The sequence below is a fragment of the Mustela putorius genome, unplaced genomic scaffold (assembly GCF_011764305.1).
Source record: "Mustela putorius furo isolate JIRA1106 unplaced genomic scaffold, ASM1176430v1.1 tig00000228_pilon_pilon_pilon, whole genome shotgun sequence".
In the NCBI taxonomy this organism is placed as follows: Eukaryota; Metazoa; Chordata; class Mammalia; order Carnivora; family Mustelidae; genus Mustela; species Mustela putorius.
The window spans coordinates 21,965,208-21,981,608 of record NW_025421322.1 but is presented as its reverse complement, the minus strand read 5'-3'; the positions used below and the strand labels follow the sequence as shown (position 1 = coordinate 21,981,608).

Below are 16,401 nucleotides of genomic sequence, written 5' to 3'. Positions count from 1 at the left end.
GAAGGATTTATCAAAGGATACGATACCTGCAGGGTGCTTAGCATAAGGCCCGCCCCTGGTGGGGGTGGGGGAGGGTGAGACCATTTTGACGGCGAGGAAATGGGGGCGCCGGCGGGAAAGCGGAAGGGGAGGGCGAGGGCTCCGCGCGGCGCCCGGAGAGGTGGCAGCACAGCTCTCACGGGGTCCCGCCGAGATGGCCCGGCGGAAGCGTGGATTTCCTCCCGAAGCCCGGGTCGTGCGTGGGGTGACGGGCCGCCGCGGACCGCACCCCCCCCCCCGAGCAGCGGGGACCTTTGGAGCCTTCCGCGGACGCTCCGCCCCGGAAACACGCCCCCTCCGCCTTGGCGCGCTTTTGGAAGGCTGTCCCTTGCTCGCGCAGCTCGGTTCTCTTTCGTTAGCCTTGCGGCAACCCTCCTGCCCCCCACCCCGGGCGCGGCGGGTCCCCCGGGCGCAGCGATGAAGCGGACCCGCGAGGAGGTGGACGCGACGCTCCAGATCGCCAAGCTGAACGCGGCCGAGCTGCAGCCCGCGGCGCACTGCCTGGCCTTCGGGCCCGGGGCCTGCGCGGCTGCCGGCGACTTCTGCCTGCTGGAGCTGGAGCCGGCCCTGTGCCAGCAGCTGGAGGCCGGGCACAGGTGACTGCCCCGCGGGGAGACGCGGGACGGGGAAACCGGGCGGGAAACGCAGAGGGCTCGCAGCTGCCCGGAGGCCTCCTCTCCAGCGCGCTGCCTTTCTAACGAGGGGTCCACGCCACTGCGGGTCCGTCCACGTAGCTGGACTGCGGTGATCCAGGGGACTGGCCCAGCTCATCTGGGGGGAACACATGGGGAAATAGAACCTCAGTGAAGTTTTGGAGCCCTGAACACTGATGTCAGGATCTGCGCTGAACAATTGGCCATTCTAGCTTAAAATCCGGTGCTGCTATCTAATATTTATATAGAGTTCTCCTTGCCTTCCGCTTATATTCCACTATAGGTCGGACTAGTGTATGAGTTGAAAGCCGTTCTTCACGGTTGGTCATTGTGGGAGGCCTCCAAAAGCCGACTCGCGTGGGGCCGTTTAATGGAAATCTGAAGCTGTTTCTCATTTTGGGTCAGCTACGCATGGGCTGCAAAGCCATGGATAAGAAATACAGAGAAGACGTCTAGAGATTCGTTCAACTTTGTGCACGCCCAGCATCTGGAAAAGGAGTTAGGGGCTCTGGTTTGCTTCTCTTCTGCAGCACCCCACCTCCAACACCTGTATCTTATGAGGCTGTTCTCTTGTAGATTTCTTTAACTTGAACTCTTCAGGCTTTCAGTTTTCACATTTACTCGTCTGACGCTGTTATAATTAACGGGCCTTCTGCAGATGCTAGCCTCGAAGGATCTTTAAGGAAGCCTAAGCGGAGCCTCATCCGTGGGTTTTCATTCCAGCTGAGTTGGGGAGGGGGCGGAGTTTAAGAAAGGACTTCAGGTGTGCGGACTTGCTCTTATACAGTGACTGTTCATCCTCCTGGCAATCCAGAAGGACCAAGAAATGCGTTCAAGAAATGTTTAAAAACCTTTTTGCCAGGGGACGGGTAGTTGCTTTAAACAAAATATTGAAGCATGGATAGTGCAAGGTGGAAATAAATGTTGAAGAGTGGGTACTTGGAACCTAAGAGTTTTTAGCACTAGGAAACTCAAAAAAGAAAACCTACTTATTTTCACTTAAATTAAGTCTTAACTTTATTTTATTTTGTTTTCTTAATATTTATTTATTTATTTGGCAGACAGAGATCACAAGAAGACAGAGAGGCAGGCAGAGAGAGAGAGGAGGAAGCAGGCTCTTTGCTGAGCGGAGAACCCGATGCGGGACTCCATCCCAGGATCCTGAGATTATGACCTGAAGACATAGGCTTTAACCCACTGAGCCAACCAGGCGCCCCAAGTCTTAATTTTAAAAAGCCTCTACATATTCTTCTGTTTCAGGGTTTATTCTGATTTCTTTAAAAGAGGTAACTAGTGTATAAACAAAACTGCTAGAGCCTCTGCCCTGTCAATGCCATCATCTTTGTCCTTAGCCTTTCTTCTTCTTGCTCACTTCTGTCCTTCCCGTCCTCTTCTGGCTCTTTTCCCCCCGTGAGCCTTTGCCAGAACTTTTTTACTGCAGTTTGTAAAAACATGTTTTTCCTCTTTTTTTCATTCAGCGTTGCAGTTCTCTTTATAAAGTCCCAATTTCTTTGCAGCAGAGCTGATGAGTAGGTTAGGGTGTGCTGCTTTGATTGTGAGGGGGATATTCAGAACAAAACAAGAAGAACCACTCTTAGGTGGGTACCAGGACCAAGAGTATAATGATTGTCTGGGAGACTATTAGAATTCTGGCTTCCAGCCCAGCCTGGCAGATTGGGATCCAGTTTTTTAACAAGATTCTTGGGGTGGAGGGACAGACAGAGCCTCAAGACTTAATTTTACATTCTACAAGCCTAGAGGATTTTGGAACCGTTTATGATGAAGATGTCTGTTGGTGTCTCAGTAAACCCTGTATTTTCTCTTCCCATTTTCCTGCAGCCTTGTGATTCGGGGTGACAAAGATGAGCGGGCTGTCCTGTGCAGTAAAGACAAAACGTATGACTTGAAAATAGCGGACACTTCCAATATGTTGCTTTTTATTCCTGACTGTAAAACTCCGGACCAGCTGAAGAAGGAGGAAACTCACTGTAACATTATTCACGCTGAGGTACTGTTCTCTGCCTTCTAATTTATGTGAGAATCACAACACCTGTGCTAATACTGCTTTTAATTAAAATCTAGGTATGGGGGCACCTGGGTGGCTCAGTCGGTTAAGTGTCTGACTCTTGATTTTGGCTCAGGTCATGATCTCAGGGTCTAGGGCTTGAGCTCAGCGGGGAGTCTGCTTGAGATTCTCTCCTCTCCCTCTGTCTTTAAAATAATAAATAAATAAATCTTAAAAAAAATCTTTAGTATAATCACAGGGAATCTGAAAAGTTCTCTAATGCAATTTAAAATGTCTCGGCATTGTTTGGAGTCTTGTGAAGTTGGCTTATTTTCCCTATTGGATTTTTAAGTCATAGGGAAGATGACCATTTTCTGCAACATGGAAAGTTTGTGATTAGGTGACATATTCTAAAAGTTTTACCTATTTTTAGTGAGTCTTGCTGGAGATATGTTTGAAAGGAGGCTCCCTCAAGCCACAACTAATGCTTTAAGTAATGTATACGAGGTGAAGAAATGAAGAAATTTGAATTTTTGAGGCAGGTGTGTTTCTCACCTTTGAAGTTGGTTTAGCTCATTATGGCCTCTAGCCATGCATAATAAATTCTTAATTATCATGGAGACTACTGATGACTGATACCAAATAGAAGTTTCCATCCTGTCTAGATTCTTACACATGTCATGATCCAAACACAGCCCTTAATTCTCTTGGAATGACTTTAGGCCAATGACTGCCTAAGAATTGGAATAGAAATAAGGGAAAATACTGGGAAATGTCAGTGATCCATCATGTTGCTAGAACAGAATAACTTCTAGTAAATTTTCTTTTTTTGGTGGGGGGGGTGGTTCTGTATTTCAATTGTAATTAACTAGAAATATGGGCAGTTCAGTCTTTTGTAAAAGATGTTATTTTTTCATCATGTACCTGTTTCGTAGGTGTTTTTGCAGGTGTATAACGAAGAAGGAGTACCTCTGAGCTCTTGTTAAGGGAATTCTGTGCATTGAGACTGAGGAAAGTGTCACAAAGATCTACCAACTAAAGTTTTTTTGTTTTAAAGATTTTATTTTAAAGATTTATTTATTTGAGAAAGCGTGTGCTTTCTCTCTCAGGGGGACAGAGGGAGGGGCTTGTATGAAATTTTCTTTTAGAAAGGCTCCTGAACGGTTCTGTATTTATATTTTCTAGATCTTTGGTTTTTCTAATAATTATTGGGAATTAAGAAGATGCAGACCTAAATTAAAGAAGCTAAAGAAACTTTTGATGGAAAATACTTATGAAGGACCCAACAGTCAAAAAGAAAAGGATTCAAATCATTCAAAAGTAAGACTTATTTTCATTTTTTTCTTTGAAATTTGAAATTTCTAAAAAATAGAAATATAATTAGAGCCACTTAATGGCGACATTCTTACTTTTACTGTTTATATTATGAAAATTTCGAACATACCCCAAAGCAGAAAGACCCTCCCCCATATATTCATCACTCAGTTGAATATTTAGCAATATTTTGTCAATCTTGTGGCTTCTGTCTCTGCTATATCCCACCTTATTTTTTTTTTCCCTCCTTTTTCTGGAATACTTTAAAGCAAATGCGAGATATCATGGTGTCATTTACATAGCTGAAAGCTTCACGTGTTCCTAACTATGGAATACATTTTTTAGAAGTTTATTTTTTATTTAATTAAAAATATAATTAGGGGCTCTTCAGGAAAGACATTATGGAAGTGGAAAGTATTCTTATTCTCCTGTGAGAACTGATCGATTCATGAAGTATGGAAAAATATTTACAAGCTAAGTCAAAAAAATTCTCAAGTTTTTAATATAATTCAAAATTATAGAACTGTATGGGCGTTCTGAAGACTGTATTGATGTTAGTTCTCGTTTTCTTCATCGACTGATTTTTTTTTCCTTTTTCTTTTTTTCCTATAGACCAGATAGTTCACTCATTTTATTTATTTATTTAAAGATTTTATTTATTCATTTGACAGAGATTATAAGTAGGCAGAGAAGCAGGCAGAGGAGGCGGGGGAAGCAGGCTCCCCACTGAGCAGAGCCTGATGCGGGGCTCAGTCCCAGGACCCTGAGATCATGGCCTGAGCCGAAGGCAGAGGCTTATTAACCCACTGAGCCACCCAGGTGCCCCAGTTCACTCATTTTAAAGTGCTTTTAATTCAGTGGCTTTAGGAAATACACAGAATTGTGTGGTCAGTCACCACAATGACAATCAGAACACTTAAATCACCCCAAGGAAACCCCGTACTTCCTACTTTTAACTGTTACCTTCTAATCTTACTTTTTCCTACTTCCCTCTCCCACTCAGCCCTACTTACAAAACTGTGGCTATAGTCGACCTCACAAAGATTGACCCTATAGGGCGCCTGGGTGGCTCAGTGGGTTAAGCCGCTGCCTTCGGCTCAGGTCATGATCTCAGGGTGCTGGGATCGAGTCCCGCATCGGGCTCTCTGCTCAGCAGGGAGCCTGCTTCCCTTCCTCTCTCTCTGCCTGCCTCTCTGCCTACTTGTGATCTCTCTCTGTCAAATAAATAAATAAAATCTTTAAAAAAAAAAAAAAAAAAAGATTGACCCTATATTTTCTTCTTAGATTTCATGTAATAATCATTACCCGTTATCAGAAGAAATTGAGCTATGTATAAATACTGTCTTAATCTGTTCTATGTATCTATTCTCCCAAATTCAGTGAGTCTAAAAATATATTCTTCAAAGGCCTTAAAGTGTTTTTTGTTTGTTTTTTTTTTCCCCTGGTTTCAGTATACAACGGAAGATTTGCTTGATCAAATTCAGGCAAGCGAGGAAGAAATAATGGCCCAATTACAAGTTCTAAATGCCTGTGTGATTGAAGGTAGCGTTACTTACCATAATTATTCAATGGAATTAATCATGTAAGGAAGAAATTTATGGACATTTTCATCCCACTGCATATTATCTATTTATCTAGTTATCTTTTGGTCTTAAAGCTTAGGTTAGGGTTAGGGTTAAGGTTAAAAAAGATATACTTATCTTTTTGGATGGGAGATAGAGGCTACATGTCATGTTTACATGAAGAGGTCCAACCGACTGGTGAGTCCAGCCACTCCTAATGGTGCTTTTTCTTAAGGCACAGTTGATCCTAAGCCTTGGAAATAAAGTTTTAAATTATGGATGCCTGCCGTTAATTGCTATGGTATAGGAGTACCATGAATGTTGAGGTTAGAAACCAATGGATTTTAATGCCACCCTCTTCATTTTTCACTTCTTGCATGGGGATGGATAAAATTTTGGTATGTGTCGAGGGGCGCATAGTTTATTCCTGGCGTTTTCTCAGTCGACATCACATACCGTCTTTTCTAAGGTCGCCTTTATTTTTTCAGACTAGCAATAGTAACATTCTCCCTTGGAAATGGTGGATTTGTACTTGATCTGTTTCTCCAGGGAAGATGGTGTTGCATTCGGGGATCAGTTGGCATTTTGTGATTTCTCAAGACAGGGAAAGGTATCTTGATGCCCAACCTTTATCTTGCCATTGATTCATATTGTACCTCTGAGTCTGTTGACTCTTGAGCGACCTAGGCCCCTTTATGAGCACGAGAACACCTCTGCAAGACATCTAGAGGAGAGTTACAGCCATGCCAGTGCCCCAGAGTGGAAATCACTCTGTGGGATATTCAACCTACAACCTTTGCCTCTTTTGTACAGTGTTCTAATGAAATCACTGAACCAGCTACAGGTTCCCGCATTTCCATTTAGATTGACAAGATTGCTCTGAACTAATTATTAAAGCACTTGAAAAAATCGGTGTGAGTCATAGGTAAGGTACTTTTTAAAAACCACTTGGGTTTCCCTCCAGACACAATTTGTAATGATGAGGAGAAAAGCATAAAAAGAAGTGTTTCCTCTAAAGAAAACTAAGATTCTAGTATCTTTTTTGTATTGCGCAAGAGCACACTGCTTCTTCATCAACCTATTAGCCAATTAATTTGCTTACAATGTCCTTTGTAACTATTACTTTGGGAATTGGTAGGTTATTGGAGGCTTCTTGAATTTGATTATGAGATGAAACTTCTGAATCATGTAACTCAGCTTGTGGATTCTGAATCTTGGTCTTTTGATAAAGTTCCTTTGAATATTTGTCTTCAGGAGCTTGGACCCTTGGAGCCAGAGTGAGTATTTTAATCACTGTCCCTCCAACTTGCTTAAAGGAAAGAAAATTATTTCCCAGAGTGGAACTAAAATAGGGCGTAGACTATTAATATTTTGATGTCTTACAGAAATTTAAAAAATAATATAACCAGGAAGGACTTAGAAGTTTTAGTCACTGGGCTGAGTAAATATCCATCATCTCTGTTTTGTTTGTTTGTTTTACTACCTTAAAAAAGACAGAGGCACCTGGGTGGCCCAGTGGGATCTGCCTTTGGCTCAGATCATGATCTCAGGGCCCCGGGATGGAGCCCAGCATCAGGCTCTCCGCTCAGCTGGGAGTCTGCTTCCTGTCCCCCCCTCCCCTTGGCCCGCCTCTCTGCCTGCTTGTGATCTCTGTCAAATAAATAAATAAAATCTTAAAAAAAATACAGTGTCCTTGCTACAATTCATAATGATGCTTTAGCTATCTTATGATAATAAATGTATGCTCACATAATTCATGAAAAAAAAATGTTTAGTATGGGCCTGTCATGTATTAGCTTTCCAGTATATTGTACTTAGTTCCTGCTGTAAAAATTTTAATTGGCAACCAAAATCACTTAGTATGTAAAATCTCAAATTTGTATCTTAAGTTTTTAGTTAGCAATGGTGTTTAAGATACAATGCCTAAAAATGTATTGACAACTTTTCAAAGGAGTGTTTTAAATTTTTCAGGGCAATGATTGAACACTGTCTTAAATGTTACGGGAAGAAATACGTAGAGGAAGGTAAGATTTGGAAAGTATTTTAACTTGTCTGTGTTCAAATTGGTACACCTTTCTGAAATGTGCACCTGGGTTTGCGGGAGGTGAGTTGGGTGTAATTTTTCCTGAGAAATTTCACTGGGGAAAAAGAAACCGGAGTAGTGCATTGAATGGTCAGAAGACCATAGGAAACAACCTTTTCCTTAGGTGAAGTTTATTTTGCATTGAGTGCTGATAAAATTTGCAGAGCAACAGCACAGATGCTCCTTCAAAATGCAGTGAAATTTAACCTGGCTGAGTTTCAAGAGGTGTGGCAACAGAGCGTTCCAGAAGGAATGACAACGCGGCTCGATCAGCTTAAGGTGAGGTTAGTGGTGGGGATTGCTGCCATAACGCAATGGGTTTTCATTCGTTACTGGGTGACATGAAATCTTTATTGACACTGTGAGTTGGGAGCCACTTTATTTTCCAAGCCACCGTTTCCATTAGGAGCTGACGATGCATTCAGTCCGTCACTGCTTTGAGAATGTTTCTGTCACCTTGGTGAGGTCCTTCAGGCTGGTGTACAGTTAATCCTTCTTCCTGCCCCTGGTGTATTTCATCTTGCTGCATTTGTCTTCCCACCAGCACTGTCGGAACCCGAAGTGCCATATTTACATGGCTGTAAAGAGCAATGGTGTCCCTCCGATCCATTCTCTGCAGTGCTGCTAGAATGACTTGGAAAATGTCAGTGGATGAGACGAACGTCATGCTTAATGATGTAATGGTTGCCCGTAGCATTTAAGATAGACAATCCAGGAGACGCCTGGTGGGCCCCAGTCGGTGAAGTATCTGCCTTCGGCTCAGGTCATGGTCTGAGGGTCCTGGGATCGAGTCTCACATCAGGCTCCCTGCTCAGCGGGGAGTCTGCTTCTCCCTCTCCCTCCTCCTCTACCACCTGCTTGTGTGTGCGTGCATGCATGCCCCCTCTCTCAAATAAGTAAAATCTTTAAAAAAGAAAAAACAAAATCCAGGACCCATATCTTGGCCTGCAAAATGCTTCATCATCCCCCTAGAGCTCCATCTCCTCCTGCTCACTGTGTTCCAGTCTTTCAGGTTTTCAAGATCCTCAAGCTCTCTCCCACCTGAGGACCTTCACACAAGGCTTTTTGTTCTAGAACAACCTTTTTTGTAATTTTGCCTTGCCACCTCCTATTCCTCTTTGAGTCACTGCTTCAAGGAGGCTTTTCTTTTCTCTAAAAAAAAATGTCTCCTGTTGACTTCACCGGAGCACCCAATATTTTTCCTTTATGGCGCTCACTGCTTAGCTCTGGGAAAATATTTAATTATGTGAGTTTTCCACTCTCCATGGTGATAGAATTTTCTTTACTGTTGCTTGTTAATAGTGTCGTGTATGCTCAGTAAGTGTTTGTTACAGTGTGGAAGGATTTGCTCAATACTGAGAGTTCCTACTACATCCAGGCATCATGCTGGATGCTGAGAAGAAGATGTCACATGCCATCAGGGTCCTCAGCCTGGGCTCTGGCAGTGGGGGTGCCTCTGACATGCATAAATCCTTTCTTACAACGTAGCATGATCTATGTCACGGGAAGGGTGTGTACAAGGTGTTATGGGAGCAAAGGAAGGGGACTTCTGCATCTCACTGACTGGTTGATCGGGGATGAATTCCTGAAAGCATGGCTGTTTGAGCTGCCGAGTTTGAAAGGATGAACTATGAACTCTCTAGACGGAAGGGCAGGGATGAGGACCCCGGAGAGCCTGTTCCAAGGCATGGAGAGCGAGAAATTGGGCACTATTGGTAGAGATGCAGGACTAGAATAAAATGTGCTGGTGAGTCAGTGAGGGACACTAGGGTCTGTGCAAAGGGATAGAAAGCTCTTGGAGGCCTTTTAGTGACATCAGAAGAGAAGACGACCTGATGAATTTTGCCTTTTGGAAAGAACACTATGACCTTGAGGATGTTTGGATGGAAGGTTGGCTAGATTATGAAAAAGGAGAAATCTCCAGGCTTTCTACAGTTACAGTTACTTGTAACAGAGAAAGTGCTGGCCAAAGAAATTAGGTGATGAGGAATGGTTAAGGGAAATGTTGAGGCCTTAAAATCTATAGGATTCAGTGATCACATAGGTATGGGGTTTGAATAATGGAATCTAGGATAATGCCCAGAGTGTTCATGGTTTCCTAGGATAATGGGACTAGAGCAGGAAACTAGAGCAGTTTCCTAGGATAATGGGACTAGTATCAAATGAGTTCTTAGATAGGTTTAGATAGGGTATAGATACTCCCTCAGAGGAGTAATTTGAGTTGAAGGTGCATGTGTTGCTGTCATTAGCGAGTAGTGTTTGCAGTCTGAGGGTAAGTCGGGTGAGTTGAGACACCCAGGACAATGACCTTGAACCAAGTTGCGGTATCAGGGTAGGAGCCAAGTGAACTGCAACGCTGAGTTAGGAGGAAAATGATAAGACGGTGATGTCAGCGATGGAGATTCAAATAGGGAGGAGACAACATCAATAAAGAAGACGGCTAGCAAATCCAAGGAAGGGTGCCCCAAGGTTTGGCAATGACAGGTCATTGGTGACCTTGAACTAGAGCTATCCTGATAAACTGAGCAACGGAAGTCAGATTGTTGAAGGGAAAACGAGAATTCACCGTCTAAGGGAGCTCTTTTTATGAAAAACGCTATTGAGGGTCTCTCCTAGAGGAGGTGGAAGTTTGTGGAAGTTTCACGTAGCTGACGTCTTGAGTGGCTTGGGCTCAGCCAAACCTAAAGGTAAAAGAATGAGTTATATTTAGACACTAAGCCATTATTCTAACTGCCGTTTTTCATTTCATTTTTTTAAAATAGGGTTTAGCCTTGGTGGATCGACACTCGAGACCAGAAATCATATTTTTGCTAAAAGTAGATGATTTGCCTGAGGATAATCAAGAACGTTTTAACAGTCTCTTCTCTCTAAGGGAAAAGTGGACAGAAGAAGACATTGCTCCATATATTCAGTAAGTAATTTACCAAAGTGGATTTTGAGGATTTTTGTTTCTTTCTCTTTTCTTTTTTAAAGGTTTTATTTATTTATTTGATAGACAGGGATCACACGTAGGCAGAGAAGCAGGCAGAGAGAGGAGGAATCAGGCTCCCTGCTGAGCAGAAAGCCCAGTGTGAAGCTCGATTCCAGGACCCTGAGATCATGACCTGAGCCAAAGGCAGAGGCTTAACCCACTGAGCCACCCAGGTGGATGCGATGGTTCTTTTTATAAAGAGATTTTATAAAGAGATTTTTATAAAGAGACTTATTATTAGGATTTTTTTTTTTTTTTTTTTTGAGTATTCCCTGAGGACATGGCTTCCTCTGAAATTTTTTCAAGTGGTGGCTGTCTTTTCTGTCATTATTCACCTCTGATCCCAGAGGTGGGAATGTGTTGTCTTTCTTCCTCATGCTGCCTCTAAAACCACTTCTCTGCCTTTCTTCCTACCAAACTGTAGCTCTTCCAGGCCAAGTTAGACTACATGCCCCACTATGGCTCTAAAGCAGGCCCTCTCGCTGATGGACACCCCTCCCCCTTTCCTGCTGCCTCGCTTTAACATTTCCCATAGACCAGATTGCAGGAAAACGACCTAGCTCGTTGGTCACTGTTTACAGGACTCAAATCTCAACTGTACTAATGCTGCCACCTCTTCACTGTGTCTCAGCTCTCCTGTCCTCTCTTTACCCAGGCTGGACGTAGAAACAGGTAAGAAGAGACAAGAACAACATCTTTCCTACCATTAAATCTGCCAGCCTCCTTGGATTATGTCTGCACAAACGTCCTTTGCAGTCCTTCCTCTATAATGCATGAACCATCCCTGCTTCTCCTCCTAAGGCCAGTCCTTCTGCACTAGATCCTTCCCTCTGGCCTCATTTTTTAAAATACCCTTTTTTTTTTTTTTAGATTTTATTTATTTTTTTGACAGATGGAGATCACAAGCAGGCAGAGAGAGAAAGAGAGAGAGGAGGAAGCAGGCTCCCCGCTGAGCAGAGAGCCCGATGTGGGGCTCGATCCAGGACCCTGGGATCATGACCCGAGTGGAAGGCAGAGGCTTTAACCCACTGAGCCATGCAGGCGCTCCATCCCTCTGGCCTTATTAAACACGTACCTCCTCTAGTTATCTCTGTCCCCCCTTTTGTTATTGATGTCTCCCTACCTGCTGTATTATTCCCATCAACATATGGGATTCTGTACTAGTGCTCATTTTAAAAAACAACAACCTACTGGACCCCATACCTTCTGCTCTGTTTCACAAGAAATTCCTTTTGAAAGTTTGGGCACTCATTTCTGCTTCTTTGTCTCCCATTCTTTCCTTAACCTGTTGGCATCTGTCTTTCTTACATTTCAGCGGTCAACCATCTATCCTTATTTACTTGGCCTCTTAGAACTGTTGGGACACTGTGCACCATTTTCTACTTGAAGCACACCGTTTTTGTCCCCTCTCTCTCAAGGCAGCTCCTTCTGTCTCTTGCTCAGATGTTCCGGTTCTTTACAACCTGTAAATGCTTCTGAGCTCTGGGACTGTTCTTGACTGTCTGCTTTTCCATTTGTATTTTTTTCCTTGGTGCCCTCATCTAGACCTGGATTTAAACTTAATGACTTCCTAATTTTATCTTCATATTTGAAGATATTTCCCTGAGTTCCAGTTTCTCTTACCTGGCTCTCTATTGAACACGTCCACTGGGATATCTAAGAGGAGTTTCAAACCGGACATGCTCACAACAGAACTGTGGTTCCGCCTTGTCCTAATCCTATCTTCCACCTCTCAGTGACATCACCACCATTAGTCCAATTACTCAAGCAAAACAACTGGGAATCATACTCGTCTTTTTTCTTTTTTCTTCTCTCACTCTCTGGTCCAAACTATGAGCAAATCCTAATGGGTCTTCTAGGACCTGCCTCTGAATTGGTGTCCCTACTTATATTTTTCCCTCTTCTGTCCTGTGCTTCAGACTTTTTATTTTGGAAAATTTCAAATGTTCAGAAGTGACAGTATAACATAATGAATGCACCAGGTACTCACCACTTAGCTTCCATAATCATCAACTCCATTATTTAAAACTTAGATCATGTTCTGCTTTTATGTTAATGAAAACCCACCTAGTGACTTCCCTTTATACTTAGAATTAAATCCCAACTGCTCCTTTCCATGTTCTTTAAAGCCTGTATGACCATGCTGTTGCTCCCTTCTCCAGCTCCTGTCCCTTCATTCTTTCTTTACCCATACATTCCAGTGATAGTCCTTCTCCTCTTTGGGGTACAGAAGATGAAGCTAAAGTTCAGGGAGGGTGGGTAACATAGATAAGCACCCACAGGTAGCCTGGGACCCAGGGTCTCTGTCTAGACCCTCCTATATTGCATGGCTTGTATTTCTGATTTGGAGACTGTGTGATACAGTGGTGAAAAAAAATTGGACTTAGAAGTCATGCAGACCTGGCAGCGAAGTTTGGTTCCATTCTTGACTACCTAAGTTCCATATCTAATGTGGGGTTAAATGATATAATACTGTTACTCTTTCTGTGGTTAAACAAGGTAATAGGTGTATAGTACCTATTTCAATTAAGGCTTAGTAACCACTCCATACCCTATCTCTCCCACAAACACACATCCTTATGCTTATTGGAAAGATGGATATAGTTAAGAGATACAAGTAATTAACACTATGAGTATAGTATATATATAGTGTATATGTATATGAATATAATGAGTATAATATATATAAATAGCTCTATAAATATTCATGCTATTCGTTTGGTTTTTTTTCCCCACAGAGACTTGTGTGGAGAGAAGCAAACCATAGGTGCATTGCTCACTAAATATTCTCGCTCGTCAATACAGAATGGTGTTAAAGTTTACAATTCAAGAAGACCCATTTCTTAAAAGAAGAACAGTCTGTTCTTTGGGACTGAAGTTGCTTCATAAAGTTGATGGTTATAAGAAAAAGATTCTTGCATATATTTGCATATACAGATTTTAAAAACATACTTTGAAACGTTTTTCTCCTAATCCTAAGTGTTTTGAAACTACGGCTCTTTTTCCCTTAAATGAAATAGGACATTTATCTTTCAAGTTATTTTTTTATTATGCATACAGACTAAATTAAATAACGACAAAAGTGTTGTTTTCTATATTTAGTATATCTTGAGTCTATATGGTTTTATTTATAGAAAAGTGTTGGCCTTTTTTATATTTAAAATTGCATTCCTTTAGGATTTGACGTCCTAATAATTAACAAATTTAAAGGCTTTTTTCAGAGAAGTAAATAGTAATACTTTCCTAGAAAAACTATTTGTTCACTAAAATGTCATTTCTCAAGTGATTTCCCCTCTATTTTCAACATTCCACCAAGACAGAGAGTCACTAGATCCTCTGTTATCTAAATTAGTCATTTACATTGATGAAGTTGGCCTGGTAATAGCTGCTATGTTGCCTGGCTGATGTCCATGTGAAATGGGTGTGATCCTCAATCTTACATGAAGAATACTCATAGAGCAATTTATAATCCTGTAATGGAGAAAAGGGACACGGCTAATACTGGAAATCTACAAGTAATGTCTAATGGGTTTTGGAATGCTTGATAAAATGCCTTTATAGCTCTATTTTCCTGATTTGTATTCATTTGACCAAAGTTCAAATTAATTTTAACTTTGCTAATAAGCTTGTCACCAGGACAGTTTGAGCGGTTAGGCGAAAGATAAATCTGATCCAAGGTTAAAAAAAAAAAAATGTTAATGGGTAATCCACAATTACCTAACCAAGATTCGACTGTTCCTGAAATTTGCAACTGTTTTATTCTCTTGTACATAAACTGCACATGTCGATGGTTTCAAAATATTTGTCGTTTCAATAAACGTTTTGTATCTATGTGCGATTATTTAAAAAAAAAAAAAAAATACCGAGGCAGCAGTACCTAGTGAGGCCTCTGAGTTAGGACTACCTGGGTCTAATTACAGGTCTCACAGCTACAGTCACTGGGGCTCAATGAGTTCATGCTGTCCCTTCACTCAGCAAACCGGCGGGACCCTCTTCTCCTGGTTTCATGTGCTCCTGGTTCTAAGACCCCACCCCCATTCCCCGCTCCGCTCTTCCCCAACCATTATATATTTCCTAATTTTTAACAGTAGGCATCCAAGTGCCGGGAAAAGCTAAAGCAAAACCCCCAATGCGATCGCGCAAGCCCCACCCACCGGCACAGAACTTCCGGCTCCCGCCCTCCGCGCCGTCCCAGTTCCGCTGACGCCAGAGGTCAGAGGTGACAGGCAAGATGTCGGCCGTCTGTGGCTTGGAGCGGTTGGTGAAAGGAGCATCTTCGTGACAAGCTCGCCGGAGACGGCGAAAAGGAGCCGAATCGCGGGAGCAAGTTTGAGGCGGCGGCGGATCGGACGCGGCGGGGTGTGGGCGCCGAGGGAGCCCTGGCCGCGGGGCATGACTGTCGGGAACGTGGGGGAGCGGGGAGTGGGAGGTGCCGGAGGCTGGTAACACCTCGCAGTCCCCCGGGAACCGGGAAGCCAGACTCGGTGGGAGCGCTTCATGCCGCCGACTGGTTTAGAGCCCGCCAGGATGAACAGGAAGAAAGGAGACAAGGGCTTTGAAAGCCCAAGGCCATATAAATTATAAGTATTTTTTCGTATTCCTTTCCTTTTCTAGCTTTAGTTCTTATTAGTTAAATTTTGTGATTGCTTGACGCTCCCTTGGTGACCCTGGGAAATCTAGTGGGAAACGAGAGCCCACTCACGGTGGTGGAAATGCCGTTTGTAGGACCCTATGTGGGCAGTATGTATGGTTTTGAATGGCAGTGTTCAACATATTTAATGTCCCTTGCAGGTCAATAAGTGTTTTTCTTAAAATACCTAGCTTCCTATTTTTATACGAAGAGATCTATTTTCGTGGCTGTTGCTAAATTTAAAACGTGCAGTTACCTTAATTAGTAGGATTGTGAGCTGCTTAGAACTTCCTGATTATTCTTCCGCAGAATTATGTTTTTATTTAATAATAGTAGTATTTTCTTTTTCTTTTTAATATACAACCCATCAGGTTGTCTGCATCAACAATATAAACTTCCAGAGAAAATCTGTTGTAGTAAGTATATTCTCAACAATTATAAGCAGTAACAAATTACAATATTTAGAAATGTTCCCTTCCAGATGACTATGCTTCAAGACTAGGTAATATTCAGAATTCAGATCTGTGTGACTCCAAGGTGCATAGTCTTGCTGCTGTTCCAACTGCCTCAAATCTCCCTTCTTTCTCTCTCTTTTTGTTTCTGTATTAACATTTTACTCTGTTTAATCTGTTGTGGAATGTGAAAGTCTCTATTACCAAGCATTTTAGAATTTTGCATGACACAAGAATAAGCCCATAGTGAAATTTCTTCTGTGAGAAAAATTAAGGTTAGCGCTCTCACAGACTTAACTTGGCTGCTAAGAGGCCGGTTTTGTTTTCTGATACTTGGCTGACCTGGTTTAGGAGCATTGCTTTTTAAAGGGTTAGGTATGGTGTTAGGGTGTTTGAAATCTCTCAGACCTTGCCCCTTTCCTTTGATATTTATAGATTGCATATATAATCCAGTCTGGGACAGTTTTTGGCTACCCAAGTGCTTAGTTTGGGGGGACCTATATTAAAGAGACAAAATTTTAGTGAGCTTTGTTTTTTTGTCTTTTGTTTTCATTTGTTTTGTTTTGGTTTTTGCAGGGGGTGGCTGATGGCATGAACTTCCTTTTGGAACTGTTACCGCTGTATGCATAAGTTTACTCAAGATGAGCTGTATAGTTAAATTAAAAAGTAACCTATTATAGGAATCTTAGAAT

The 16,401-nt window shown here is 42.4% G+C and overlaps 2 protein-coding genes across 4 annotated transcripts in view; both read left to right on the top strand.

Annotated features, from left to right (window-relative positions):
- The first annotated feature begins 331 nt into the window (after positions 1-331).
- On the top strand, positions 332-14,458 carry DSCC1 (DNA replication and sister chromatid cohesion 1). 2 transcript variants are annotated; one of them, XM_045078076.1, is made up of 9 exons: positions 334-635; positions 2,532-2,700; positions 3,883-4,017; positions 5,463-5,553; positions 6,712-6,850; positions 7,545-7,597; positions 7,781-7,935; positions 10,419-10,567; positions 13,366-14,458. In XM_045078076.1, the coding sequence occupies exons 1-9, from the start codon at positions 457-459 to the stop codon at positions 13,472-13,474; spliced, it is 1,179 nt and encodes a 392-aa protein (XP_044934011.1). In that variant the 5' UTR covers positions 334-456; the 3' UTR covers positions 13,475-14,458. The 2 variants fall into 2 exon arrangements, with proteins under 2 accessions (XP_044934012.1, XP_044934011.1); XM_045078077.1 differs by lacking the exon at positions 10,419-10,567 and having other exon boundaries at positions 332-635.
- A 363-nt stretch (positions 14,459-14,821) lies between these two features.
- Positions 14,822-16,401, top strand: part of TAF2 (TATA-box binding protein associated factor 2) — a 91,312-nt gene continuing 89,732 nt past the window's right edge. Inside the window, exons 1-2 of one of the 2 annotated variants that reach the window (XM_004743492.3) lie at positions 14,822-15,207; positions 15,619-15,673. In XM_004743492.3, the coding sequence (XP_004743549.1) occupies positions 15,125-15,207; positions 15,619-15,673 (138 nt within the window). In that variant the 5' untranslated portion in view covers positions 14,822-15,124. The remainder of the gene's footprint in view (positions 15,208-15,618; positions 15,674-16,401) is intronic. The other variant, XM_004743493.3, reaches the window with a different exon arrangement.

Excerpts from the sequence above, each read along its gene's own strand:
- DSCC1 (XM_045078076.1), top strand. The coding sequence starts at position 457 with ATGAAGCGGACCCGCGAGGAGGTGGACGCGACGCTCCAGATCGCCAAG. Across the intron at positions 5,554-6,711 it reads AAATGCCTGTGTGATTGAAG|GTTATTGGAGGCTTCTTGAA; the intron begins GTAGCGTTACTT and ends GGGAATTGGTAG. Across the intron at positions 10,568-13,365 it reads GACATTGCTCCATATATTCA|AGACTTGTGTGGAGAGAAGC; the intron begins GTAAGTAATTTA and ends TTTTCCCCACAG.